Raw genomic sequence first — 27,680 nt, forward strand, 5'->3', positions numbered from 1 at the left:
TACGACTAAAAATATAATATGTTGCATATAATTTGATAATTACTCACATTAACCACTGTCGAGGTCAAGTGGAAGAACAGGTTATTTTTATCGCTCTCAGATGAAAATAAACTGAACTTCGTCTTTTAGTTTCCTGTAATAAACATTTTTTTTATTAAACTGTTAATTACCTAATATTGGAAATAATAAAGAGGAATTATTATTATTAAAAGGTGCTTTAATGAGTCCATACATATGTATGTTATATATGGACGTCCCGTTTTGAGTTAAAAAAAAATTGTCAGTTTATGTATACCACATAAATATAATAATAAATATTTCTTTCATATATACACGTATAGTATTGGATTACAGATAAAACTCATTAATACTGTCTGTCTGTTTAAAATCTGTTTTTCCGTTAATCAGCTGTCGCCCCCATATGAACGACAACTCTCAGAAGTTGAGAAACTTGTGCGAGCTAAGGACTAACGAGGTCTTACCTTTTAACGTGTGATTCCTAATACTGTAGCAGTTCTTTGATTTAAAGATATGTACATTTTAAGAATTTCTCATGTTGTCAGAGAGTTTATTAAAAAGTTTGCTGCCCTGAAAGTCAAAACTGCTTTGGTTAAGAGCAGTGCGATGTTGACTGGGTAATAATAAGTGGGCATTCCGGGTGGAATGATTATGATAGGGGCTCTGTTAGCAGCTAATGTGTTCTTCCATTATGTATAATCCTACAAGCGTTAATATTTTCAAATTCTGAAAAGTTACAGCAATCAATGCCCACAAGTCTGAAAAAAATTTAAGAGGTTTCAAATAAAGACACTATTTACTTAGGTAAATAAAAAAATTAATTTATTTCAAGTATATAATTTAATAACTATCTTCTAAACTGTTTCTTGAATTTTTCATAGTGATAATCGTCTGTAGCTTTTTCACTCTTCTTTTTGGGCTTCTCCAATTCTGGTTCCGCTTTAATTTTCTTCTTGGGAATTTCTGATTGGTCAATGTTGACTGAAACAAGTTAGATATGATAAAGAAATAAAATCTATGCTAATATAGAAAAGTAGTAAAACGAAAAGAAACATCTAGAAACAGCCCAGAGTGTTGGAAACGTGAAGTAATAAAAAGGCAGAGAAAATCAAGATTAGGTTGGTAAAGAAAAAGACAGATGAAGTGACACTTAAAACTGCAGTGAAAGGAAGACAGGCAGCTGAAGTGATATTATAAGGGAATGGAAGATGAAAATAAAGATACACACAAGAAGGGCGATGTAGAATAAGGTACAGAGACAGCTAGAAAAGATGAAGTTTCAGAGAAAGATGTAAAACGTTATGTGGAAAAAGAGAGTGATAGGGAGTAAAAATTGAGTGAAGGTAAGGAAAAGTAGATTCATGAGGATGTATAAACTGAAGGGAAAATCTTTGAATCCCTTTTTTTCTAAAAGTTCAACTTTTGATCTTACATCTATTATGATGAACAAAGTTCACAGCCATATTTGTTGGTACGAATTGTGAAGGTCCGTCCTTCTTGTTTTGTTTTTCCCAAAGTAATCTCAACTTGGCATCCTCTGTAGCTTCGATATTCTTTATTTTAGCCTCGATACCTAAATCAACTTCAGGAATGCCACTAAGCATTTGATTGGATAACATCTCTTCTGATGTTTTTGCTGAAGACTCCCTTAAAAGATTTTTTGTCAGTGAGAACAATTGCGTACTTTTTAATGTAAAAATTTTGCATTATATCAATTCATCATCTTGTTATTGTTGAAAAAAAAAACTATAGTTCTTATTGATACTACTATTTTGAACTATACAAAATGTTCAGCTAGAATTATGAAGAAAGAGGACAAACTGATTAAAATGTTTTAGAAATACAAATTATCCTTCCAAAGTAGATTCAGTTTGAGTGAAAATCAATCACCTAAGGTGTGTTGGTACCGACTGCAAGGCAGATTCTTCAGGAGTAATGTATTTAGGTTCCTTATCAACAACTTCTCCATTCTTATTCAGTTTCTCCTTTCCTTTCCTTTTGGATAATTCTTCTTCGATGAACCTCATCATATCTTCGTCTTCATCTCTTTTATTGGTTTCCACAGAGAATTGAGTTCCTATGCCAGTGTCATAGGCATCATCGACTTGTTGTAGCTGTCCGCTTTTTAATGCTTGCATATTTATCATTCCTCCAACATTTACATTGTACACATCTTTCTGAAACAATTGAACATTAATTTTTTGTTGCAAGAATTACCAAAAGCTATATCCAGATAGCCTACCGTTGGTATAGAATCTTCAGGGTCAGCTTTGGATCCTAGAGCTAAACCAGCAATGCTTATACCATTAGGTCTACCACGGAGCTTCTGAATTTCTTTCATTTCAGTCAGTATTGAGCTGAAAATGTTTCTGTGTCATTAAGTGACTATGATATGAAGCGACAAACGAAAAATCATTTCTTTCAGATACAAACTGAAACTACTATCCTGTATGAGTATTGCACTGTGCAGAACTTTTTCTTTTTGTTCCAATTTTTACACTAGTTATTCAAAATAAAGCGTATGCCATTTATTCAAGATTTAGGAATCACTTTAATGAGGAAACATTTCTCAACGATTGTCTTTTAAAAGTCTGTATACCTTTAAATGAATACGGTCGAGAAACCTTACAAAGACGCCATCTATGCAATTGACAGAGGACCCAATCCTTGAATATAGAATATGAACGAGGCTCCCCAAGGCAGTCAGTTGCAAAGCCAAGCTTCAATATCGACCGCCGACGAGATTCGTACTCTGTCTCTCGCTGCAAGGGAACTAGTTGCTTGGGATGCAACCACAAGTTCTGTATCTAAATACGGAAATTTTGCACTATGCAGGCAATGGTTGGAAACTCGATTATTTGAATATTATGATAGTGAATAACTGTAGTTGAAACTGTGAATATTGGAAAAATCATTCTTGAAATTTATGTCTGCTTCTCTACCCTAGCATGATTCCAATTTAGTACAGTGGTGATTATTGAAATGAACAATATTTCAATATTAAAAAAAAAGATTTTGTATTTGAAACCTTACACTTTTTTTACATTCACCTTACTTGCTCCACTGTTTCATCATCACTTTCATCAGTTTTTATTCTTTGTCGAAGTTGTTTGCGTTTTTTTTTTTTGAAAATCGGTTTTTTCTGCGGTGTCCTCTTGGTTTGAGTTTTCAGAACATTTATTATCATCTGACATATTATTACTATATCAGAAAGAGAATTCGATAAATGAAACAAATTTTTTAAACGAATATCCAAAGACCCCAACAAACATAACCTAGAAAAAAAGACATCTAAACAGCTCTTCTTCTTTTCTATGTCGGGTTAGTTGTTCTGCAAATATAGGGGTTTCTAAACTCGAGTTGCTCGTTTCGAATCCCATTCTACGGTGCGAACAGTTGAGGCTATTCATATAGTAATATTGTGACTTAGTCATTCTCAGTATCATCAGTTATGTCTACATAAGATTTGAAATCTCTTTTTCCGTTAACCAACTGTCGCCCCCTTACGAATGACAACCACCAGAAGCTGAAACTTGTGCGAGCTGAAGTTTAATGAGGTTTTACCGTTTAAGTTGATACCTTATAAACAAAAATTTAAACGTTCTCTCAAGGAGCAAGAATTTGACATTTCTTTGGGATTTTCTTTTTGGTACCAGAAGGAGAAAAAACCCTGGAAAAGTACCCTGAGGGGAATATAGTCCCTCGATGCTCGACGTCTTCATCTTTGTTAGGTACAATAATAAATGTAGGGTTGAAGGTCATTTTGACTCTAGACCTGAAAACATATTTGAGCGTGATTTTTTCTGTTATTTTCGATTTTGGTATCGAAAATAGGAGTTCAAAATAAGTTCATTTTTAAATTAGCTGAGAATGAGGTTCACATCCAATTAGACCATTAGATTCATTGTTGAATGATGTGATTTTGTTTTATTTTGTGTTATCACTAGGCATGCGAGATTTCCTGGAGTTTTGATACCACACATTTATTGGGTTTGCTGTTGTCTCTGTAGAGTGTCTACTACAATTACCTCCAAAATCGTAGGTCTCATATGAGAGTGAAACAGAAGATCGCAGTTCAATGAAAATACTGGTTTTTGTGGAAAATGTTGAAAAACACAATATTTTATTTCAATCTACATTAATCTCAATATTTTATTTCCATCCAGATAATACATAACACTCCTTACTTTTTCTCTACTACATTGGTGGATATACTCCAGAGTCATCAGGATCTACACACTCCCCACTTGGAAAGCATATTATACTGTTCAGTTTTGGATCAGGAAACTTGAAATTGTTCATAATTATGTCATAAATCTTCAGAGTATCTTCGATTGGAACTTCAAAATTCTGAAATGGAATAAAATCCATGATGAACATATATAAATGTATTTTATCACAAAATTAGATATAAACATCAATAAAAAAAATAACTATGACCGTGGTTTGAAACTAAGTTGAGAGAACGATTTTCTAAGTCAAATTGAATTATTTTGAATTGGGAAGTGGATAGTTTTAGAAGCAAATGTTTTTCCACTTGATTTCCACTTAGATAATTTTGACAGCTTGCAAAGTGGTATGGTTCTTCAATATAGACATCCAGCCACACTATCAAAATTCATAATTTTGATCTTCTACTTTCTTTCAATTGGTTACTTTCTGACTCTAACTGACAAAGAAAAAACTTTCTGTAATTCACTTGTGACTTTTGTAAATATCTTAAGGAATAATTTATTTTTATACCTATACAAACTCTACAGGTCATGGCCCATTTATCACAAATAAATTTTTACATACAACAAAACGACAAAAAAGCAAAAAAAAATATTACACAAAAGTTATATAATTTGATAGAAACTATTTCCATAGCTAGTAAGATTTTGTAAGAAGATATCACAGTCATTTTGTACAGTGTTATAGGCATTGCACATAGGTAGCATCCAAAATTGGCTGTGATCACAGAATATTAGCTTTAAAGACTCAATGCTAAGAGTACAGCTACTAAAAATTGTCAAGGAGCGCAAGCTTGAATACCAAAAATATATAGTCGATGAGATGGCAGCAGGCCAAATCAAAATTGTCCTTCCTTCGCCTGCCTCCATACCACTGCGAGCTCAATCCCATCGAGTTAATATGGGCGGATGTGAAGAATTTTGTAGCTCAGCATAACACCACGTTCAAATTTGCAGATCTCAAAGTACTTTTCGATGAGGCTTTGAAAAGTCACAGCGGAGAAATGGGAGAAGTGTGTTCGGTATGTGATATCGGAAATTGAGACAAAGATGTGGAAGCTTGAAAACATAATAGAGGCACAAATCGAGCCACTGATAATTCAGATTGGTGAGGATGACACTACTGTTGAAGAGACAAATTCATCCAGTTGAATAATTTTTTTTTATTTATTTATTTATTTACAGTCGCATCGACCTCTAGGGTCATTAGCGACTTGTCGATATATTACATGGAAAAAAAAATTAGAGTTGAATAATTTTGATTAATATTCCTTTTGATTTTACATAAAATAAAAATAATCAATAAAGAAATAATTACGTCTCTTTTCATATAATGCTTGAGTGCGCTGTGAAAAATCCAATGAAAATCTTTTTATATTACACATATTATCTGCATGTTTCCCGTTGAACTGTAAAACTTGTGCATTTCACCCGTTATTATAAAAAAGTTTTCTTAAGTATGATATAGCATTTGCGATCAACAAAATGTTGGTTCTCAATACGACCCTGGCCAATTCTTGGGATTTTCAATATCACGTGCGTAGGGCATGCCAACGTTTACATCCACTCTATCTTGGATTTGGATATACTTTAGATCACTTACAATTAGTAGCTTCCCTGATTGATACCTCATCAGCCTCATCTCTAAAGTTTGTTGTTTAGTCACCAACACTGTCAAGTGCAGTTTGAAAATTAAAAGCCGTAAAAAGTGCTGCTCATAAAACCGAGGTCCTGCAATGGAGCTACAGCATTTTTACATTTGGGAAGATTTTTCCTCACAATACAAATTAACACGTACAGAGCCGAGGCCATATTTACATGATATGGTTCAGGTAACCGTCCACAGAGGATCATATAATATCACATAAAAAAGACTTTGATGGTCCATCATTTGATCTTAATTTTTTAACCGTCAAGATAACAAAAAATAGAAAATTGCGGCCACCCAAAAAACAAACAAAAGTTCTTTGAATTTCTTCACGGAAGAGAGCCAATATAATAAAAAAATTATCTGGAATTATTAAAAATGGATTGCAATTCTGGGACACTTCAGATGAGAACTGAACAACATTTATGTTTTTCCAATAGTCTATTCTAGTTTACTTAGGTTTATTTCCAGTGTGAATATGTATTATTTTCTGAAAAAATCTTTCAATATCCCACAAATGTAGCATATTCTTCATGTATCACTTTATTAATAAATCGTTTCTAGATAATTTTTTATTTATTATTCAATCTCTTATCCAAGTACATGTGTTAAGAAACATAATCGTTAACGCAAAGAGACGTATCTCAAATTTTTGTTCACAATTCCTTAACCAATCAGCCGTATCTCAGTTTAAAACTAAAATAGTAGTTTATGTAAGAAAAGTCAATTACCATGTTATTGCCGTGTCAATATTTATTGTAATTATCCAAAAAGAAACAAACAAATTTTACTACGTAGTTGCGGTTTCAAAATTCAATAAAATGCCTTATATCTCAAAACAAGGAAATTTGGAACACGCCTTTTTGGCTTAGGAGGGCAGAATACTCCATAGAAGGTCTGATCTGAGCTTTATAAAGCATCAAAAGTTGCTGAGGTGTGTACAGTTTTCTGGTTCGAAACAGTGTTCCAAGCTTTTGAGAAGCAGCCTCTGCAATTCCAGCGACATGATTGTACCAAGACATATTGGTGTCCATTTTAACCCCCAAAAAACTTATTGAAGCAGAAAGCGGAATTTTCTGACTTGACATTATTATATCTGGTTCGGAGACATTTATCTTCTTGGAGAAAACTGATGCCTGGGTTTTTGTGGCATTAAATTGTACCTGGTTACCTTCACCCCAATACGAAATCACTTCTAGATCCTCATTAACACCCAGAACCACACTACCATATATTGCAGGAACAACAGATAAAATCAGCAGAATTCTTCACCGACACAACATATCAACTTCGTTCGTACCAGAACGGACAATTAGGTCCATGCTTCGTAATCCCAAGGATCAGATACCACTGGAGTCACAAGGAGTGTATGAAGTACCATGCCATGATTGTGACAGGACTTACATCGGCCAGACCAACAGACGAATCAACATTCACAAAGAGGAACACAAACTAGCAGTGAAGGGAAAAGTCACCACGTCTTCTCTCTTCCAACACGTACTGCAGACAGGACATAACATCAATTTCGATAACACAAAAATACTAGCAAGCAACGAAAACTTTTACTCGCGAACAATCAGAGAGTCTATCGAAATTGAAAAACGACCTAATAATATGAACAAGAGGGATGATGCGCAAAGATTACCATCAACATGGAGATCCGTTTTATCGCTTCGCACAAGCAATCAGACCGCTCAACCCCAGAAGCAAAACTCGGCACATGACAATACAGGTACAATAACAGAGGTGGGAGAGGCAGCTCAGGTAATAAGACCAAAACAGGTAGTCGAGCAAACACAGGTAGTGGCAGCAACACAGGTAAAGGGAAACATCCATCCCTATAAATTGAGACACAGAGTTCGAACTAATCAGTCTAGTTGAAAAAACCAGACATCACCAGAAGACTTTGCCGAAACGTTGTGAAAATAATCCTTATGGGGATAAAATACACAGAACATGGAGCGAAACATATATATATATATATATATATATATATATATATATATATATATGCTAAACTGGTTTTCCGGTATTTGATCCGTGTATGTGATATTATCTCTAATTTCACCGACGTTTCGACAAAATCTCATTTGTCATTATCTAGGTGTGCTAATACGTGTTCAGAAGTTTTGTTGACCTTGCTCAACTCACTTCTTACTATACTGGTAAAACGGTATTCGTTACGTGTTCAGATATAGAGGGTCCATAAACACTCTACTACCTACTACTTAAATGTTGTTGAGTTTTACTTGAGTTCTTCTTCTTCTTGGTTGACCTCATCTCCCCGTTAAGGTATCGAATATGAAATCTGAAGTTTTCACGGATAGGAATATGCTAAACTGGTTTTCCGGGTATTTGATCCGTGTATGTGATATTATCTCTAATTTCACCGACGTTTCGACAAAATCTCATTTGTCATTATCTAGGTGTGCTAATACGTGTTCAGAAGTTTTGTTGACCTTGCTCAACTCACTTCTTACTATACTGGTAAAACGGTATTCGTTACGTGTTCAGATATAGAGGGTCCATAAACACTCTACTACCTACTACTTAAATGTTGTTGAGTTTTACTTGAGTTCTTCTTCTTCTTGGTTGACCTCATCTCCCCGTTAAGGTATCGAATATGAAATCTGAAGTTTTCACGGATAGGAATATGCTAAACTGGTTTTCCGGGTATTTGATCCGTGTATGTGATATTATCTCTAATTTCACCGACGTTTCGACAAAATCTCATTTGTCATTATCTATATCTGAACCCTCTATATCTGAACACGTAACGAATACCGTTTTACCAGTATAGTAAGAAGTGAGTTGAGCAAGGTCAACAAAACTTCTGAACACGTATTAGCACACCTAGATAATGACAAATGAGATTTTGTCGAAACGTCGGTGAAATTAGAGATAATATCACATACACGGATCAAATACCCGGAAAACCAGTTTAGCATATTCCTATCCGTGAAAACTTCAGATTTCATATTCGATACCTTAACGGGGAGATGAGGTCAACCAAGAAGAAGAAGAACTCAGGTAAAACTCAACAACATTTAAGTAGTAGGTAGTAGAGTGTTTATGGACCCTCTATATCTGAACATGTAACGAATACCGTTTTACCAGTATAGTAAGAAGTGAGTTGAGCAAGGTCAACAAAACTTCTGAACACGTATTAGCACACCTAGATAATGACAAATGAGATTTTGTCGAAACGTCGGTGAAATTAGAGATAATATCACATACACGGATCAAATACCCGGAAAACCAGTTTAGCATATTCCTATCCGTGAAAACTTCAGATTTCATATAATAATATATATATATATATATATATATATATATATATATATATATACTCAAAAATCTCAAAAGAAAATTTCCATATTAATCTCTTTCTTTCAATTTGACGTTTCATCTTCAACAACTTTCTCCTGTCAGATGGGATTTTTATATATACAGGATGAATATAACATTGAACGATTAAAATTGAAATGCTCAAATTAGGTTCTACAAAGGGTTTGAAAAAATAAGAAATATAAATAATTATTGAAAAATTAACAAATGTTAATGGTTATTTCTAACACATATGACTGTCTTCGTTTTATTTTCTACGTAGAAGATCTCTTGAAACTTTTTTCAGAAAAACTACCTAGGCACTGTGATATTTCCTTACCTCGGTTCCTGCATCTTAATCTAGCAAATAGGTCATCTGAAGATGCCTAACATTTTCACAGTTTCACCACGAAATACATTTACACGTTAATTTTCAATTCGGAACTAACAACTCAATAATGGAAGAATGTTGCAGCAAAGAAGGACAATCTAATTGACACATTTTTAATTCTTCGAAGTGTCAAAATATTTTGTTGGCTTTCAAAACACTCAAACCTTTTTGTTCAATGGAGAATGCTCCTCAATTTGGGTTATTACAGCAAATGCAAGTTGGAACAAAATAAACTTGAGTTTAATTCATGAGTTTTTTAAATTCACTTCGGAAAGTATTCGAATTGATGTTTCAAATATTGGGTTTTAATTTTCATAGGGATTTGTTTCTAATTCACGTATTGGCAACAGCGCCTATATCAAGTTGAAATAATTTATACGTACCTAGATATTCTACAATTAAGGCAAAATATAAATTATAGTTCAATACCACCTCCACAAGCCACATAAACAACAGTTGTTTTGTTATTTATTTATATAGAGGAAGATAGGTTAGGTACACAAAATGTCATATGTCACAGAATGTCTCGGAACAAACAGCACGCCTCTGAAATATGTCATCTTTGTTCGTCTCATACAGGTAACAGATTTATTGTCCTTTATTAGCTATAACCGATGTTGCCAAATGGTGAAATAGAAACGAATCCCTTTAAATGTTGAATGCATTATTTCATTCCTCTTTTTTAAGTATTCAAATAATTTTTCAAAGAAAAAGGTTGAAATGATAATTTCAAAATGCGTTGTTTTAGAGCTTTTATGAAAACTACTTGATTATCGTCAGGAGGAATATTCCCCATTGTAACACCTTTTTGAATTTGTTTCCCGCATTGAATTGATATCAGTGAAGGTATATTTCCAATTTATTGGCATAAGGCATACTCACAGGTCTCTTGGGATTCTTTGTAATATACCCCAAATATAGTTGATGGATCAAAGCTGCCTTTCTGTCTGAAACATAAAACGATAGGACGAATATTAGAAGTGGACGTTAATTTTGAGTTTATGAATAGAGTTATTAAAAATCTGCAATAATGAAATAGTTTACTTGTTATTTTTGTCTGTGATATTTATGTAATCTCGTAGAATTTAAAGTTTTTCGATATGACCATCAATTGAATTACTTATAATTTGTTTCTCACGTCACTGGTAATCGCTCGAATGGACAATTCTTACTTTATTTATGTATTACGCTTTATAACCAAAAGTTTTATTAAGTATCCGAATTGTGCTAATAGCATACATTTCTAATATTTCCCAGTGAAGATTTTCCACGCCGTACAATTTCTAAAAGTCGAAACGGGAGTGAATTAGTGAAAATACGAGTTATCGTTTCACAGAAAAATGAGCTAGTGATAGATCCAGAATATAAATGAATTTATCCTACCTAATTTGAAGCTCATGTGAAGTTGATGGAGTTTTTGAGAACAATTTCATATCTTAGAAACTAGAAACCAAGTTCTGGCAATGAGACTGCTGACTCTCTTGCAAAGGAGGGTGATGCAAGCGGCTTCATTGGACCAGAACCTGTCATTGGCATTGCTTTGGGCTTTGCCAAACAAACACTGAACACCTGGATGGGAAGAAGAGTTATGGACTTCTGGTAGAATCTTCCAGGATTGGCTCACTCCAAGTCGTTTATTCACCCTTCGAAGCTTGATTCCAAACAGTTGTTGGACTACAGTAGGGATGAACTACGATGTCTAACAGGCCTTCTTACAGGACACTGTCATCTGAATCATCATATGCAGAGACTTGGACTGTCGGAAGACAGTGTGTGTCGCCTCTGTCAGGAAAATGATGAAACTGCAGAGCATATTATTTGTGCCTGCCCCGCTGGGGACCGAATCAGGTTCTTTGAGTTCGGCAGATCCGAACTCTCACCATCTGACCTGAAAGACCACTTCGTCAAGAAGCTGGGTTTATTTGGTCGACTATGAATAGGTTGTTACGCCATCATCAGTGCGATACCTGCAAGTAAGTAATATTCAATGCTATTTATTTTAATCTTAGATTGAAAATTCAATTCTTTTAATATTGTAGAATTACTTACTCGTCAAGTATATACAAGAAGATCCTGCTGTCTTAAGGTACAACGACTTTAGTAAAAACCACTCTGAGTGGACATGAACATCACAATAAGCAAACATTTGCACAAAATGTGAATATTTTCAACATTATTTTTATAGAAAACCATATCCAACGTGCCGAGTACTAGGAGGAATAGGAATTTAAAATTTGACATTGGCACGAAGTCTTCAACTATTACAGAACATATTTGGTTTGACAAATGAAATATTTAGTGACCACAGTACGTAAAGTTTTCCAAATTGAGCAAAGAGACATTCAATTGGGATTTTGAGAAATGTTGATTTTTGAAATGATGAATTTAATCGTCTATGTAAAGGAATATATGATCTATTTCAGGGGTGGCCAACCGTCGATCTCGATCGACCGGTCAATCGCGACCATTAGTCCAGTCGATCGTGGAAAGGCAAAAAATATAAATAAATAGACCAGACTGCGCAACGTGATTTAGACTGGCAATGTGATTTAGTTTTCTTGGCCGATTTTATTAGAAAACTGAGTAAATTAAATCTGAATCTACAAGGCAAGAATAAAACATTAACAGAAATGATGAGTTCTATTGCAGCATTTCAAAGTCAAACAGCGTCTATGATAGTTGACATAGAGAAGACAAAATTTGAACAATTTGTAAACATCAAGGGCCATATGGAAGAGCATCCTACCTACAATTTCATTTCTGAGAAGTACACGACAGAAATTAGGGCAGTGATAGCAGACTTCGAAATTCGCTTTAGTGATTTCAAAAAAATTGAGAAATTGGTTCAATTCATCAGTTATCCGTTTAATAATTCCATTGATCATAGTGATATCTATGAATTGGCTACAAAATTCGCAGATATAATTCAAATGGAGCACATTATGTTATAAAACGAAATTATTACTCTGCGCTGCGACATATTTCTAAAAGCAAGATCATTCTCAGGTCAAGATTTCTGGGGATTGGTCTCCAATGAAAAATATCCAAATTTGAAGAAATGTGTTAAACAACTTCATTCGTGTTTTGGTTCAACATATTTATGTGAGTCAGCATTTTCCTACTTAAAACAAACAAAAAGTAAACACCGCTCTCGCTTGGCAAACGCTCATACATTGGATTCTTTAAGGTTGGCAATTTCCAACTACAAACCAGATTATGCTAAACTAGTGGAAGATACTGCGACGCAATGCTCATACTAATATATAGATAGGACCTATAAATGTTGATTAAACATCATCAACTCAGACTTCCATTCCAAAGTATTGAGTAAATTTAAGGAAACAATCTCATATGTGATACGAAAGAGACTCCTAAGACTGTTCAATAAAAAATATTTTATGATTGTGTACTAAACACTATGCTGTTTCATTTAAGATTTCAAGAAGTATGTAAGTGGTAGATCTCACAGGGTTTCATCAGAAAACAGTAGATCTTATGCCTAATCAAGTTGGCCACCCCTGATCTATTTGATTGTACCTACTTGCGAATTCAGGCAAAGGGAGTTGTTGTGTAATTCTTTGTCTATTTGTAAATCTTCTAGAAAATCCAACATATTAAAATTTTTTGAATTGACTAGTTTCAGAATTTGTGAATTACGATTGAGGCTGAAATTGTGTTTATTAAATTTGATATGTTGACCAAAAGCTGATTTGTCTGGTTTATTCAGGTCTTCATTCATTCGAACTTTCAAAGGTCTACACGTTCTTCCAATGTGTGAGGCCCCACAATCATTGCAATCAAGTTTGTAGATTCCACTTTTTGAAAACTTATTGATTTTATCTTTTGAGTTAGCTAAATGTTTACTCAAATCATTTGTACTTTTGAAGGAAATGTTAGCAACTTTTGATTTACTGCTAATTAGACTAGAGACTTTCTGGGAAATGTTCTCATTTGAAAAAGGTAATGAAATATATCTAGAAGGTTCTTCAATAATGGGATAAGTGAGATTTTGTTCCCTTTTGTTCTTGACCTTATGAATTAAATTTGATGTGTATTTTTGTTTTATTGATAAGACTATTAAAAGGATTTGAATTGAGAAGTTTGAAGTTTGTTCCGAAAGAAATGGTTCAACTTTATTTATGTAGTCAAGTTTGTTTAGAATCACTAGACAAGTCCCTTTGTCAGCTTTTGAAAATATAAGGTTATGGTTTTTAATTTTGACTTTGATTTTATGTAATACTGAGTCAAAATGTTTTTCTTCATCATTGGACTCTTACATCACTCTTACATCCTGAGACTACGCGCCTCAGGATGTAAGAGTGAAGCGCCTGGAGTGGTGGCAGCTAGTACAAGTATGTGATTTATTGCCAGAAAAATCAAAGAGACTGTACATGAATGCATATAACCAACTGAAAACATGGAGTGAAGAAAGGAAAGTTGCTAAAGTAACAGAAAATGTGTTATTATCGTATTTCAAAGAGAAATCTGAAGGCAAAAAGGTACCGACATTGTGTGCTAAAATCGACACTTGCAATAAAAGAAAATATTGACATTTCAAAGTTTTTCGATATTGTAGATTTTTAAAACGAAAAAACAGTAATTATAAACCTAAGAAATCAAAAGTATTTACAAAGGAAGAAATTGACAAATTTATAGTCGAAGCTCCGGATGACGAATAATTATCAAAAAAGGTATACTTTTTTATTATTAGATAGTGTTTAATTTTTTAATGGAATGATATTTAGGCTGTTATGGTAATTGGTGTTGCCGGTGCCTGCGAACAGATGCATTATTCAATATGCTCCTAGACGATTTAGATGTTTGCGATGATATTATCATAATAAATATTCTTAATTCAAAGAACAAAACATCAAGGAAGTTTGTTGTTGTTGAGCTACAATGGGTTAATGTTATTAAAAAATACTCAGCTAATAGGCCAACTGATATTACAAAACTATTTATTTTATACCGTAAAGGTGAACATATTAAACAAAATATTGGGCAGAATACTATTAGTAAAGTACCATATGTCGTGGCTTACTATCTTAAATTAAAAAATCCCGAGTGTTATACTGGTCATTCTCCAAGACGTAGCTCGGCAACACTTCTCGCAGAAAACGGAGGAGACTTACTGAGCCTGAAAGGGCACGGTGGGTGGAAGTCGGCTGCAGTGACTGAAGGATATATTGAGGAATCAATAGCTGATAAGAAGAGAATCGCCGAATTAGTGCAAAAATGTAATTTACCCAATGAAGCTTCAAATATAACTTCTTCTGCAAGTCAAGATGCTGTCTATGTTGAAGATAATTTAGTGGAAAAAGGTAATGAATGCGTTCAAAATACGAGGATTGTTTGTAACACAGAAGTGAATTTACTTGGTCCAAATGTTAGTTCCATTAATTCAGGAAATGCTGGAATACACATGATTTGTCACAATTGTACAACTAATTATGATTTCAAATAATTTTCAAGCGTGTTTCCAATGTTCAATTTCCTACTTCTAGTTGATAATTAGGTTAACAAAAGTTTCTGTGAATATCTTTAAAATTATAGAATTGTTCTCATTATTAACCTTGGTGTTTTTTTATTATCATTATTTACCAAGGGTGAGAAATATTAATTCTTGTTAGGGGAATGGAGTAAATAATAGCAATTTCTCAGGTTAGTAGTGAAAAAACATAGTTACTTTGGGTGCCAAATCACCAGTTTCGACAGTGTAGACATAGAAAAAGAAATTCGAATCATTCTTTGACATTTCGGTTTTTTTGACATTAGGTATCTAGTGTCTTTCTTGATACGTTGGTCGTTTGCATTTTGTTTTTTCCCATTGAATTTTTTAATTTTTCAATGCAAAATCATCTACACGTTGACAAAGTACTAAGTACCATTGTTTATATCGGATCTCTGAAGAAGCGAAATGCTTTTTGTGAAACGTTAGCAAAAACATGGTTTGTTTCTTATTATACAATCCCCCTATTGACACTATTATAATGTAAAAAGAAACAAATGGAGATTTCAAATATATTTCGGTTCTATCCACTCAGGGTCAAAGATCCTGACTAGTATATTACTAAATTTGACGTCAGAATAATAGAGACAGTTGTTTTTTAATCAATGGCTCGTGATTGAAATAATATGTACTAACCTGCAGAATCTACCGAGGCGAAAACTTTCATAAGGTATTTCTCATTCTCGGGAGAAATTTGTCTAGTTTTGCCACCTTCACAAGCAATGATTGCTGCTAAAATAATAATCACGTCGCCTACGATTTTCATCTTTACTCCAAGAACGTCAATGAAACTAATCGTAATTTCAAAGTCTGCAGATATTTATAACTGATTATGTACACATGTATCTTAATCCGTTAATCCTCGATGCTTCATCTCGACTCTTGATATTGTTTGTCGTACAGGTAGGTATTTCTCAAAACAAACTTATGTTCGCATTTGCGGATAATGTACATTGAACCACTCAACATTCCGTGGAAGGAAAATGATGGAGAAATGCTCAATTTTTATTTTGTCCAAAAATATAATAATAATATTTTATTTTTCATTTGACAATTGAAAATTGTCTTGGATTCGTCAATACAGCAACATCAATAATCATACCAGCTGCACCAGTATTGATTACTTGGTTACCAATTTCTCTAAAGAACTTTATGACTGTGAACTAATCCAACCTAATATTGCAGATCATTTATCCCATATATTAACTTTTGAAAAACAAAGAGTAGCGAGTAATGAGAAGGAAAATTCAATTGAATCTGTTCTGGTAAAAAGACAACTCAATGCAAGCAGCATTAATGAATTACGAACTAGACTCAGTACTATAATTTGGTTTCTAATATTATATAATGTGACAATTCATGACGGTTTCTCATATTTTTTAGAGTCTCTCTCCTGGTGTTTCGATGTCTCATGTCCTAAAAGACAAACTGTTGTCAAAAAAGGCAAAAAAAATACTGGATTTCTAATGATGTAGCCCAGGAAGGACAATATCTTAGAGACATGTTCCATTTGTAGCAGGTCAACAAGTCGACCCTAGCAATATGGCTGTATACAAAACTAGACTGACAGAACACAAAAAAAACGTTAAGCAGAATAAGATAAGTTACTTTTCCACAAAAATTAACAATGCCAATAACAGAACTGAAGAAACCTGGAATATAATAAACAGCGAGTTGGGAAAAAAACAGATCTAGTGCTGAAAATATTACACTCAATCATAATTCAATTATTGTTGATGACCCTCCTGTTATAGCCGAACTATTTTCTCATCATTTTGCAAATTCTGATGAGACTACAATCTCGCGTCTCTTAGGTCAAAATCTAACATTACCTTGTACAGGAACAGGAAATTCACGCTGCATTGAGGATAATGAAAAATAAAAACTCAAGTGGATCAGATGATCTATCAATAATAGTTGTTAAAGAAATAATTGATCTTAATGCAATTCCTTTTACTTATTAAATGAATCAGTCATTCATACAAGATTACTTTCCAGAAGAGTTTAAGGAAGCCATAGTTATTCCTCTGTTTAAAAAAGGAGATAAAAATGAAATAGATAACTATCGACAAATTTCTTTACTTTGTTCACTCTCAAAACTGTATGAAAAAGTGGTGGCTACTAGAATAGTGAATTACCTAGAGTCAAATAATCTGATATGTAATAATCAACATGGATTTAGAAAACACCGTTCTATAGAAACAGCGACCTACACCTTTCTTAATAACATATACTCTGAAATTGATATTAACAATTTTGTAATAAGTATATTTTTTGATCTGTCAAAGGCATTTGACACTGTCTCACCAGATTTTCTATGTATATTTAAAGTTAGTTAGGCTTGGGTTTCCACATAACGTATTATCTTGGTTAAAATCCTATATAAGTGGTCGTCGTATGACTGTCAAATATAATAATATCGTGTCCAAGGAACATGACGTAACATTAGGAGTTCCTCAGGGATCAGTATTGGGACCTTTACTGTTTGTAATATTTGTTAATGATCTCTCGCAATATATTGCGAGAGATCATTAACAAATCACTTGATGTCAGTTTCTGAGGAAGTGAGTCACAATAATAAATTTTGAATTTTACATCATTTCTAAATATTAACAATAGTTTATCATGCTTTTTTCGATTTTTCATCACAGATGTTAATTTAATTTTATCTGACATTTCTTTCTAACCTATATTGGTTATCAGTTTTTCGTATTTCGATGCGTTTTGATGTAAGAATCTTTATATTTGAATTTCCCACTCTTATTTGCTTGTTTCCGGTCAAAGCTGTGGGTTTCAATATACAGGGTGATTCAAAAGTACTTTGACAAACTTCAGGAGGTGATTCCTCACAATATTCTAATATGAACTGTCCGAATAAATAAATGTCCGGAAACGCTTCTTTCCAAGATACAGGATGTTGAAGTTTTATTTTTATTTTCGTTTTTTTCAAATAACTTTTGAAATACTGAACTTAATTAAACGAAACTTGGTAACAGGAGGTTTTTGAGGTGTCGAATTCGAACCTGATGTTCTTATTGCTCTTACTCGTAGGGGGCGCCATCTACACGTCTTTATCTTTTTTAAAGACTCATAACTTTTTTGGGCGTACTTCTAGCACATTTTTCAGTAAAAAAATCGATTCCTCTATCATATCTACGTAAATAAGCTACCCTTGTTACTAGTCGCTGTAATCAACCGTTTTCTAAATATTTGGACTTGAAAACTTCAAGTCGATTATTTGATAATCGATGCATGTTGAAGTCATTACGAATATTTTGCATTTTTCACAAGAATGCTGGATTTCGTTTTTTCCATTTTCAGTTGAAGGAGATTTGAACTGAACTAATCCTTTACATATGAAAAAGTCTCATTGCATTTATCTGACAGAAGTTTGCCTGATTTATCTAAAATGATCAGTGACGTATCATCTGCGTACATAGTGGAAGAAGACTGAACTGGTAGGTCATCCAAATCATTCAGGTGTAATATGAAAAGAATAGGTCCCAAAACCGAGCTTCGAGGGACACCAATTGTGACTGCTCGTTTTGTAGACAAAACATTATCGATAGAAATGAATATGCTTACGTATTATTTGAAAGGCTCCTGGGACATAGAGGACTTGAATTTGAATTTGAGAAACCCCAAAAAATATAGGCCATAAAGTTTCCCGGACAACAACTTTTTATTTTTCTGTTGTGATTATTCTAATGTATAAGAAAAAAATGTTTGAGGCGACATCTTTTCAACCATTCAGGATCACAGTTCCTATCAAGTGTATTCCGTAATTTGACATCAGAGCAATAATCATCATTTAATGAATGACATCGTAATTAAAGTAATCCTTACCTGCGGGATCAACCGGAGAGAAGATCTTTTGCAGATATTTCTCATTGTCTGTGGAAATTTTGCCACCAACACAAACAACGATTGCTGCTGCAACAATGATCAGTTTACCAACCATTTTCATTTTTACTGATGTACATCGATGAACGACAATCGAAAAGATCACAATTTCAACGTCTGCTGTGTTTTATTATTGAATACTCGTATATACACATTTATCTTCATTCAAGTAATCCGTTAATCCCTGATTGACACGTACAGGTAGGTATATTTCTCAAAACGTTCGTATTTTTGCGGATGAAGAAATTATTTGACTCTACGAGTACAGGGTTAGACTAAGATTGTTGATATGATGAAACGCGTGTCAAGAAGTGGTTTTGGACTGCTGTCTGAAAATCTCACAAAAGAGTAGTGTAAAATACTTGTAGCATGGATTTCATCGCCACATATAGATCAGTTTCACCACATATGCCACTTCACTAAATCTGGATAACATTATAAGATGAACAACTCAATTCATTCATGAAATTATGACTTCATGACGAATGGGTTTGATCTACTCATGTCATCGATGACAGTACGTAATGACAATCATTCGCTTATTTGTTTCAATCCCGGCCATAGAAATCTTGTTTATACTGAAAGAAGTATATTTTTAGGAGAGATTAATTTTTGTCATATGTTGTGCCATATGTCGTATCATATGTTGGGTCATATGTCTTGTAATATATCGTGACATATGTCGTCTCTTATCATATGTCAAGTCATATATAGTGTCATTTCATATGTCTTGCCATATGTCTTTAGCATATGTCATATCATTTATAGTGTCGTGTCATGTCGTCGGGCCATGTCGTCGTGTCATATGTCGTGCGTTGTCGTTTGACGTGTCATTTGTATTGTAATATGCCATGTTATAAGCCGTGTTTTGTCATGAGTCGTGTCGTGTGGCGTGTCATGTTGTTTCATGTGTCGTGTAATATGCCACGACGTATGTCCTGTCATGTGTCATATGTCGTATCATTTGTTTTGTCATATGTCGTGTCATATGTTTTGTGATTTGCCGTGTCACATGTCGTGTTTGTTATATGTCATAACTCGTGTAATATTCCGTGTCATATGTCTTGCCATTTGTCGTGTCATATTTCTAGCACCAAATCGTGTCATATGCAATATCGTGTCATATATCTTGTGATATCTTTTGCTACATGTGTCATATGTCGTATCATGTATCGTGTTATATCGTGTTTTTTTTTCACCGATTTCTACTGTTTTTCATCTATTTCGATTAATGATGATTAATTGACTTGTATGTGACTTGTAAAACAATTAGACGAAAATTGTGCCCATGCTCAACCTCGTGGTCTTAATGCGCCATCTCGTCTGTTTATTCATAAGTTTATTACGATGTACCACATCTGTATTTCTGTGCATTTCTATTTTGATTGATTTCTATTTGAATAAACGTTATCATTATTATTATTATATGTCGTGTCTAGTCAAATGTCGTGTCATATCATGTCGTATCATGTGTCGTATAATATGTCTCGGCGAATGTCGTGCCATATGTCGTGTCATACGTCCTGTCACGTGTCATGTCATATTTTGTCACATGTCGTTTCATGTATCATGTCTAGTTTCATCATATGTAGTGTCATATATCTTGTCATATGTCGTGTCATATATCTTGTTATATATCGTGTCATATGTCGTATCATATATCGTGTCATATATTTTGTCATATATCGTGTCATATGTCGTATCATATATCATGTCATATGTCGTGTCATGTCATATGTTGTGTCTTTGGAAGTTTCATGAAAATTTTTGTATAAAAATTATTATTAAAAAATATATTCGTTTCAACATAAATACAATATGAGATTTCAATATACCGAAAAATCGGTTGGAGCTATATTGATTCTGGAAATGTAAATATCGTAATAACCGAAATTTTCAAATTCATTTGTGGTGTATCATGTGGTATATGAAAAATTCGAGTTACATTTTCCATAATCCAATACTGAAATCAACACCAGCTCATTCTTTTTATATTTTCATTAGATTACTTTTACCATATATGACTGTGTATTTCATTTTATTTTTCTTGATTAATCTCTGTTATACATGCAATACATATCATGCACTCGTATATTCTGTGGTTTTGTGTGAAAATCAAGAAGAAGATTGGGTGGAGTTAGTATACCTGTGAAAATGTAATGATAGTGGTTTTGAACTTCAGAATACAGTATAGGAAAAAATACTTTAAAATACCACGATACTAACTAATCTCAAACTAGTTCTTGATTGATATAATTGTATTATTTACGAATATAGGAATTTCATAGATTTGAAAATACAGGGCTATTCAAATAATTCGTTTCTGTACATGGGTATCTCGTAAACGGTAAGAGATAGAGTGTCGGTTAAATTATGGCAAAGTTGCGAATTCCAGAGACCTATTCAATGATGTGAAAAAATCGAATATAGCTCTTCTGGTTCTGGAGATATATAGGAAAAACCAAAAAATCCCAAATTATTGTTTTGCCTATATCTTCTTTATTCGCAGACATATTGAAAAACTGTCCACATTTTACTGATGGCACTTGATATGGGCTATCAGAATATGTACATGAATCTTTTATACAGGGTGTCATCTGATTTGGGCCACCCCCATCTTTGAATTTTTAAATACGGACCTGCATTTTTTTGTAGTTTTTGTATCGCTGACGTTCACTTCATACTGAGAAATTGAATTCAATTTTATATTTCGGGATGTTTCGGTATTATTTGATTATAATTGTGTGAATTACTCCCTTTTAAATTACGGCCCTCGAAATTGGTTGACTGAATTGAATAAAAACACAATAGCAACTTTCACGTCTCCCTATGTACCGTAGAATTTTTCGAGAGTTTTTTTCTCATTTTTAGGTACCTATTCATATTTTTCCATTGCTCAGAGCGTTTTCTACAATGAACTTCGGAAAAGAAAACCTTTTATGATTATCTGAAACATATCTACATCAAAAATATAATATATGTGTTTTAATAAGCTGAAAAAAAAATGATAGCAATAATAACATCCGAAACGAACACTATAATTGTAATGAAAATTGAAATGAAGTAATTTATATACACAAAAAAATTAATGGCGCAATAAATGTTCGAATTGGAGTCCATTCATTTCGAGACATTTTTAAACTCGGTTTTTCATATTATTTATTGCCCCCAATACATTGCTGTATTGTTGCGAAATCATTCAGAATCCTCAATCTCTAGTCTTCCACATTTTCTATCTCTCTGCAAGCGTCAATCCTATTTTTCCCCCATAGAAAATAGTCCAAAATAGTGAAATCTGCTGATCTTGCAGGCTATCTTATTGGCCTATTATTTGTCTCGAAATGGAAGGACTACAGTTTGAACATTTATTGCGCCATACATTTTTTTGTGTACCTATATAAATTACTTCATTTCAATTTTCATTACAATTATAATGTTCGTTTCGGATCTCTTTTTCGGCTCATTAAAACACATATAGTAAATTTTTGTTGTAGATAAGTATGTTTCAGATAATTATAAGAGGTTTTCTTTTCGAAAGTTCATTGTAGAAAACGCTCAGAGCAATGGAAATATGAAAAAATATGAATAGGTACCTGAAAATGAAAAAAAAAACTCTACGGTACATAGGGAGACGTGATAGTTGCTATTGTGTTTTTATTCAACTCAGTCAACCAATTTCCAGAGTCATAATTTAAAAGGAAATAATTCACCGAATTATAATTAAATATTACCGAAACATCCCGAAATATAAAATGAAATTCAATTTCTCAGTATAAAGTGAACGTCTACGATCCAAAAACTACAACAAAAATACAAGTCCGTATTAAAAAATTCATAGATGGGGTGGCCCAAGTCAGATGACCCCTGTATAACAGATTCATGAACATATAGCTCATATGAAGTGCCAATAGCAAAATGTAGACAGATTTTCGATATGTCTGCGAATAAAGAAGATATAGGCAAAAAAATAATTTGGGATTTTTTGGTTTTTCCTGTATATCTCCAGAACCAAAAGAGCTGTATTCGATGAAACAAATCTTTTGTTCAAACTTCGAATTTTACCACACTCTGTATATGGCAACGATACTGCTCTTGTCACACGCGACTCCGGATTTTTTCGTTTATCTACCACCTGCATCTACCATTTGAATAATGACGTACTGCTCTAGTACGTCTGTTTCCAAGAAAAACTGAATAACGAGTCCAAAATTCAAAAAACATGAATCGCTGATAATAGACTAATCCGAACTGAATGACATATCGATCAACAAACAGACCGCTATCGATGAAATGCATCTGATAGGTTTTGGATTAGCAGTGACGTGGATGAGTTCATGCTGTTTTCTATCCACAGCTGATAAAAATCATTTCGTTTGAAATTACATGAAAATCACCAAATGATTCGGAAACAAATTGAATGATGCCAACAGATATGATTTCAATGCCAGACTGAGAATGGAGTTGTTTCAAAAAATTACGAACAGAACTGGTGAGCTATTTTACTTCCGGAGCATTTCGACTCTAGGAGAGCTATTATGCATTTTCCCTTATATTCCCACCCTTGAAAACAACAACAAAATTAATTGGCGATCCGGGGCGACTTGATTGATTCCAATCGCGCATTTGCTTCTTCAGCAGCGGGAAAACCCGGGAAAACCTGCAGCACCACATCATTTGAAGATCTTAATTTGCCAATATCCTCTCTATCATAAAACAAAATGTAGGGTGTCTCCATACGCTCCAATAAATTCAATACATCGCCAGAACACTTAGTGACACGACAATCGTCAAACTTAAACCAGTCCGTTTCGTCTTTGACCAGATTTAACGCCAGAACCACAGTGAACAATAACTGCAAGAATATTGTAATAGTGGTCTGCAAGATTGAAGTATTTTTCTATTTTGAACCTTCGTAAGAGTTTGGTGCTTCCGTCAGAGGTTGAGTCATGTTTGAGGATCATCAGTGTTATTATTAGATCGACTGGTGCCTCAGCTATACTTGTTTTCTTATAACAGTAAGTTAGTTTGGCATTACAATCGATTATCACCTGTTAAAAGTTTCATTTTCAGATGAATCAACAATATGTTTTGCACGGACTGGTTATTAGTGTTATTAGGAAACGCCAGTTAAAGTTCCAGAAATTCACGTACGTTTTTGCTACCTCTTGAACATTTACTACAAAGTAAAAAAGTGAGGATTTTTCCAGCAAAGGATTTATAAATACAAGACGAGATAGACAATCCAAAGCGGTCAGGAGTGTTGATTCTGCTATTGAAGAAGAATTCGGATCAATCCTCGTGTTGTCCTAACGAGTATCTAGTGGACTTGAAAGACTCCAGGAAATCGGTTGGAGGGAAATATGATACATTCTTAGGAAACTAGAGCTGCATGAACATGTGTTTAAATTTGGCGAATAAGTAGGAAACATTCTCGTTCATCATTAAAACCTCGTTCTTGAAATTCTTCGTCATGAACAACACTTGTAAAATGCTATTCATGTAGCAAGTATTTCCCAAATTATCTAATCTGATTTTCTCCTCAAGATTTTTAGGACAACTCTCTACTGATTCGTAAGGTAGAACATGTTCCACAGAATCTGCATAAGAACCATTTCTCAATCTGCAATCAATGAAGCTCTTCCATTGAAAGGGAACCAGAACCACGAGGACTGCAACGCATGTAGCGAGTGTTTTCTGAATTATCTAATCTGACTTTCTTCTCTAGATTATCAGGACAACTGTCTATTGATTCGTAAGGAAGAACATGTTTCACAGATTCTGTATCAGAACCATTTCTCAATCTGCGATCGATCCTTCCAAGTGATGACGGGTTTCGTAGAGGGATCGATTCGGCTCTTGCTTCATGAAGCTCTTCCACTGAAAGGGAACTAGAACCACGAGGACTGCAACGCAAATGTGGGGGGCAAGAATGACCTGAGTCCATTGACTGTACTGAAAAACAAGAAGGTGGATCAATCACTTGCGAATTAACCTTGATAGGAGACATAGGAGACTGATGAATATTCACATACCTCGGCTTGTTTCGAAGAGATTTTAGTTCCGTACCGAAATGAGAGCAATGCATGATCTCATCAAAGTTATGTGAAGGAGGAATAGTTCCAAGGACCGAAGCAGCATTACCACGTTGAATAGCAATACTAATTCTTTCTATCAAAAAAGAGGTAGAACGGTGATCTTTTGTTGCTTGGTCTATTTTCCTTCCAAGTTCATGAACGAATAACAGAGACTCCGGGCCACAAACACCAAAAGTTTCAACCGCTACTGGATGGAATAGATAGTTGTTACCAAGATTTTGTTTTTTTTTGTTTCAAAATCTTAACTGAATTCTCGAGAAAAACATCCTGTATATGTGTTACTGTGGACTGTCGGTACATTTCTTATTTTGGAAGTATGTCAAAAGCAATACAACTTTTGACAATTGAGGCGAAAGGTTTCAAGTGAATTTTGGGTTTTTAAAACGGATAAAGATTGTCTCCCGAAACGTCTATCACTAAAAAAGCTGAGTATAGAAATGTCCTCGATTGATTTTTTCAATTTTTAGTCAAAATTAACGAAAACGACAAGTGACTGACTGATCGAACTCTTCGGTCGTTTATATTACGCAGTAACTTTTCGGAATGAACTTTTCAGTTTGGCCTTTGTCACACTTCAGCAGATTCTCTATTGATTTAGCTTTGTTTATTTTTTATTGCCAAAAAACAGCAGAAAATACAGTACTCTTACTTCAAATATTTCATATTAACTGCGTATCATCCGATCTCTACTAGGTCGGTGATACGTTGATAGGTAATATCTCATTAATCCTTAGCCATCATAAATTTCTACTGCTGTTGGATGACAAGAAAAGAACATTTTGAACACATTTTCCCGTGATCTCATATAAACTTATCAATAAATTCAACAAAAGTATTCATTGATATTTTTAATATCTAAATGAACGACCGTTGAGTGGGTAAACGTTTTTTTTAAGATCTGATAATGTTGATATCAGATTCTAGGTTTAACTTTCGGGTATCTCAAAATATTTCATACCTTATGAATAGTAACTAATGAATGGAACATATTGAATTGAATATCACCCAATCATTTCTAACTTTGAACTCAAAAACACTTCAAGTTATCAGGAAAAGTGAGAGAACTTTACCTTCTCTACCTGATTTACTATCGGTATTCTAGTTGATAAAAAACAATCATAATTGGATAGTAATAACGGCATAGCAACATCATACGAAAAAATTGGAAGAGTTTATGAGTTACCGTTATCAGCTGAAAACGATTTGACATAAGAAATAATCAAAATATCATAGATAACATGCTTGAAGTCACTTCAAATTTTTTTATTTTATATATTCGGTCGGTCGGTAGCCAAGCGGTTCGGCGTGGGTGCTTTGTTCACTCACTCGAATTAACTGCCGTGTCGGTCGGTGGTTCGAGCCCTAGTCTGAATGATCGATCTTCACTTGCTACCGTCCAACCCGTGTTAGGAATCATACGTTAAAAGGTAAGACCTCGTTGATCCTTAGCTCGCACAAGTTTCGACTTCTGAGGGTTGTCGTTCGTAGGGGTGCGACAGCTGGTTAACGGAAAACAGGTTTTTAAACAGATTTGAAACACTTCTATATCACTACTAATGAGAGCTGGAGAAGTACCTAATGAAGACCTTATGAATAATGACTTGGCTAACATTGGGTACTAATGTTAGAGCTAGCACATATGAAATCAATATGGGGATGATCAAAAAGTACGTATCTATTCATTTTTTGATTTTCATGGAATTATTTTCCAGCAGCTTGACTGCATTAACCTTTCTAGATTTCCTGCGTGACTTCCAGGTCCAGGATATAGATACAGAGATATAGATATTATTGAGTGTGTATGATATCAATCAAAAGGAGGAAATTCGTGGACAGGACACTCAAGAAATATGGAGTCAAACCGCGGACACGTGTTTCTGGCTATTGGCCTCATCAGCGCGGTGCAGCCAATTGCAAAGGTGGACAACAACTGGTTACTAAAAATAAAAAAAAAAACATCACATATGCACGGTGTCACCAACAGGAGCTAACCGCACATTTGTGGTTTCAATTAGAAGACCCAGCATTCCCAGGCATCATCTAACATCACCACGTAGGCAGCTATAGCTACCTGCGTGACTTCCGGGTCCAGGATATAGATACAGAGATATAGATATTATTGAGTGTGTATGATATAAATCAAAAGGAGGAAATTCGTGGACAGGACACTCAAGAAATATGGAGGCAAACCGCGGACACGTGTTTCTGGCTATTGGCCTCATCAGCGCGGTGCAGCCAATTGAAAAGGTGGACAACAACTGGTTACCAAAAATGAAAAAAAAAAAACATCACATATGCACGGTGTCACCAACAGGAGCTAACCGCACATTTGTGGTTTCAATTAGAAGACCCAGCATTCACAGGCATCATCTAACATCACCACGTAGGCAGCTATAGCTACCTGCGTGACTTCCGGGTCCAGGATATAGATACAGAGATATAGATTTTATTGAGTGTGTATGATATAAATCAAAAGGAGGAAATTCGTGGACAGGACACTCAAGAAATATGGAGGCAAACCGCGGACACGTATTTCTCCATATTTCTTGAGTGTCCT

The 27,680-nt window shown here is 34.2% G+C and overlaps 2 protein-coding genes across 3 annotated transcripts; both read right to left on the minus strand.

Annotated features, from left to right (window-relative positions):
* Positions 1-823: 823 nt before the first annotated feature.
* On the minus strand, positions 824-3,310 carry LOC111506875 (splicing factor C9orf78). Its single transcript, XM_023162095.2, has 5 exons — positions 3,069-3,310; positions 2,261-2,375; positions 1,909-2,195; positions 1,451-1,665; positions 824-999 (listed from the first exon to the last, which is right to left on the minus strand). Exons 1-5 carry the CDS (start codon positions 3,203-3,205, stop codon positions 866-868), a joined length of 888 nt encoding a protein of 295 aa, XP_023017863.2. The 5' UTR covers positions 3,206-3,310; the 3' UTR covers positions 824-865.
* Positions 3,311-4,109: 799 nt separating this feature from the next.
* On the minus strand, positions 4,110-19,162 carry LOC111506877 (uncharacterized). Of its 2 annotated transcripts, none has more exons than XM_023162097.2 (3): positions 18,972-19,162; positions 10,499-10,563; positions 4,110-4,368 (listed from the first exon to the last, which is right to left on the minus strand). In XM_023162097.2, exons 1-3 carry the CDS (start codon positions 19,090-19,092, stop codon positions 4,216-4,218), a joined length of 339 nt encoding a protein of 112 aa, XP_023017865.1. In that variant the 5' UTR covers positions 19,093-19,162; the 3' UTR covers positions 4,110-4,215. The 2 variants fall into 2 exon arrangements, with proteins under 2 accessions (XP_023017865.1, XP_023017864.2); XM_023162096.2 differs by lacking the exon at positions 18,972-19,162 and adding an exon at positions 15,762-15,927.
* Positions 19,163-27,680: the final 8,518 nt, after the last annotated feature.

This window comes from Leptinotarsa decemlineata, unplaced genomic scaffold (assembly GCF_025532065.1).
Source record: "Leptinotarsa decemlineata unplaced genomic scaffold, Ldec_3_MD MMD2_tig00002082_RagTag_RagTag, whole genome shotgun sequence".
Classification (NCBI taxonomy): Eukaryota; Metazoa; Arthropoda; class Insecta; order Coleoptera; family Chrysomelidae; genus Leptinotarsa; species Leptinotarsa decemlineata.

Coding starts and splice junctions, on each gene's coding strand:
- LOC111506877 (XM_023162096.2), bottom strand. CDS start 15,891: ATGAAAATCGTAGGCGACGTGATTATTATTTTAGCAGCAATCATTGCT. Junction 10,564..15,761: donor CGCCTCGGTAGATTCTGCAG/GTTAGTACATAT, acceptor TTTATGTTTCAG/ACAGAAAGGCAGCTTTGATC. Junction 4,369..10,498: donor CAAAGAATCCCAAGAGACCT/GTGAGTATGCCT, acceptor ATTCCATTTCAG/AATTTTGAAGTTCCAATCGA.
- LOC111506875 (XM_023162095.2), bottom strand. CDS start 3,205: ATGATAATAAATGTTCTGAAAACTCAAACCAAGAGGACACCGCAGAAA. Junction 2,376..3,068: donor GAAACAGTGGAGCAAGTAAG/GTGAATGTAAAA, acceptor AAACATTTTCAG/CTCAATACTGACTGAAATGA. Junction 2,196..2,260: donor CTGAAGATTCTATACCAACG/GTAGGCTATCTG, acceptor CAATTGTTTCAG/AAAGATGTGTACAATGTAAA.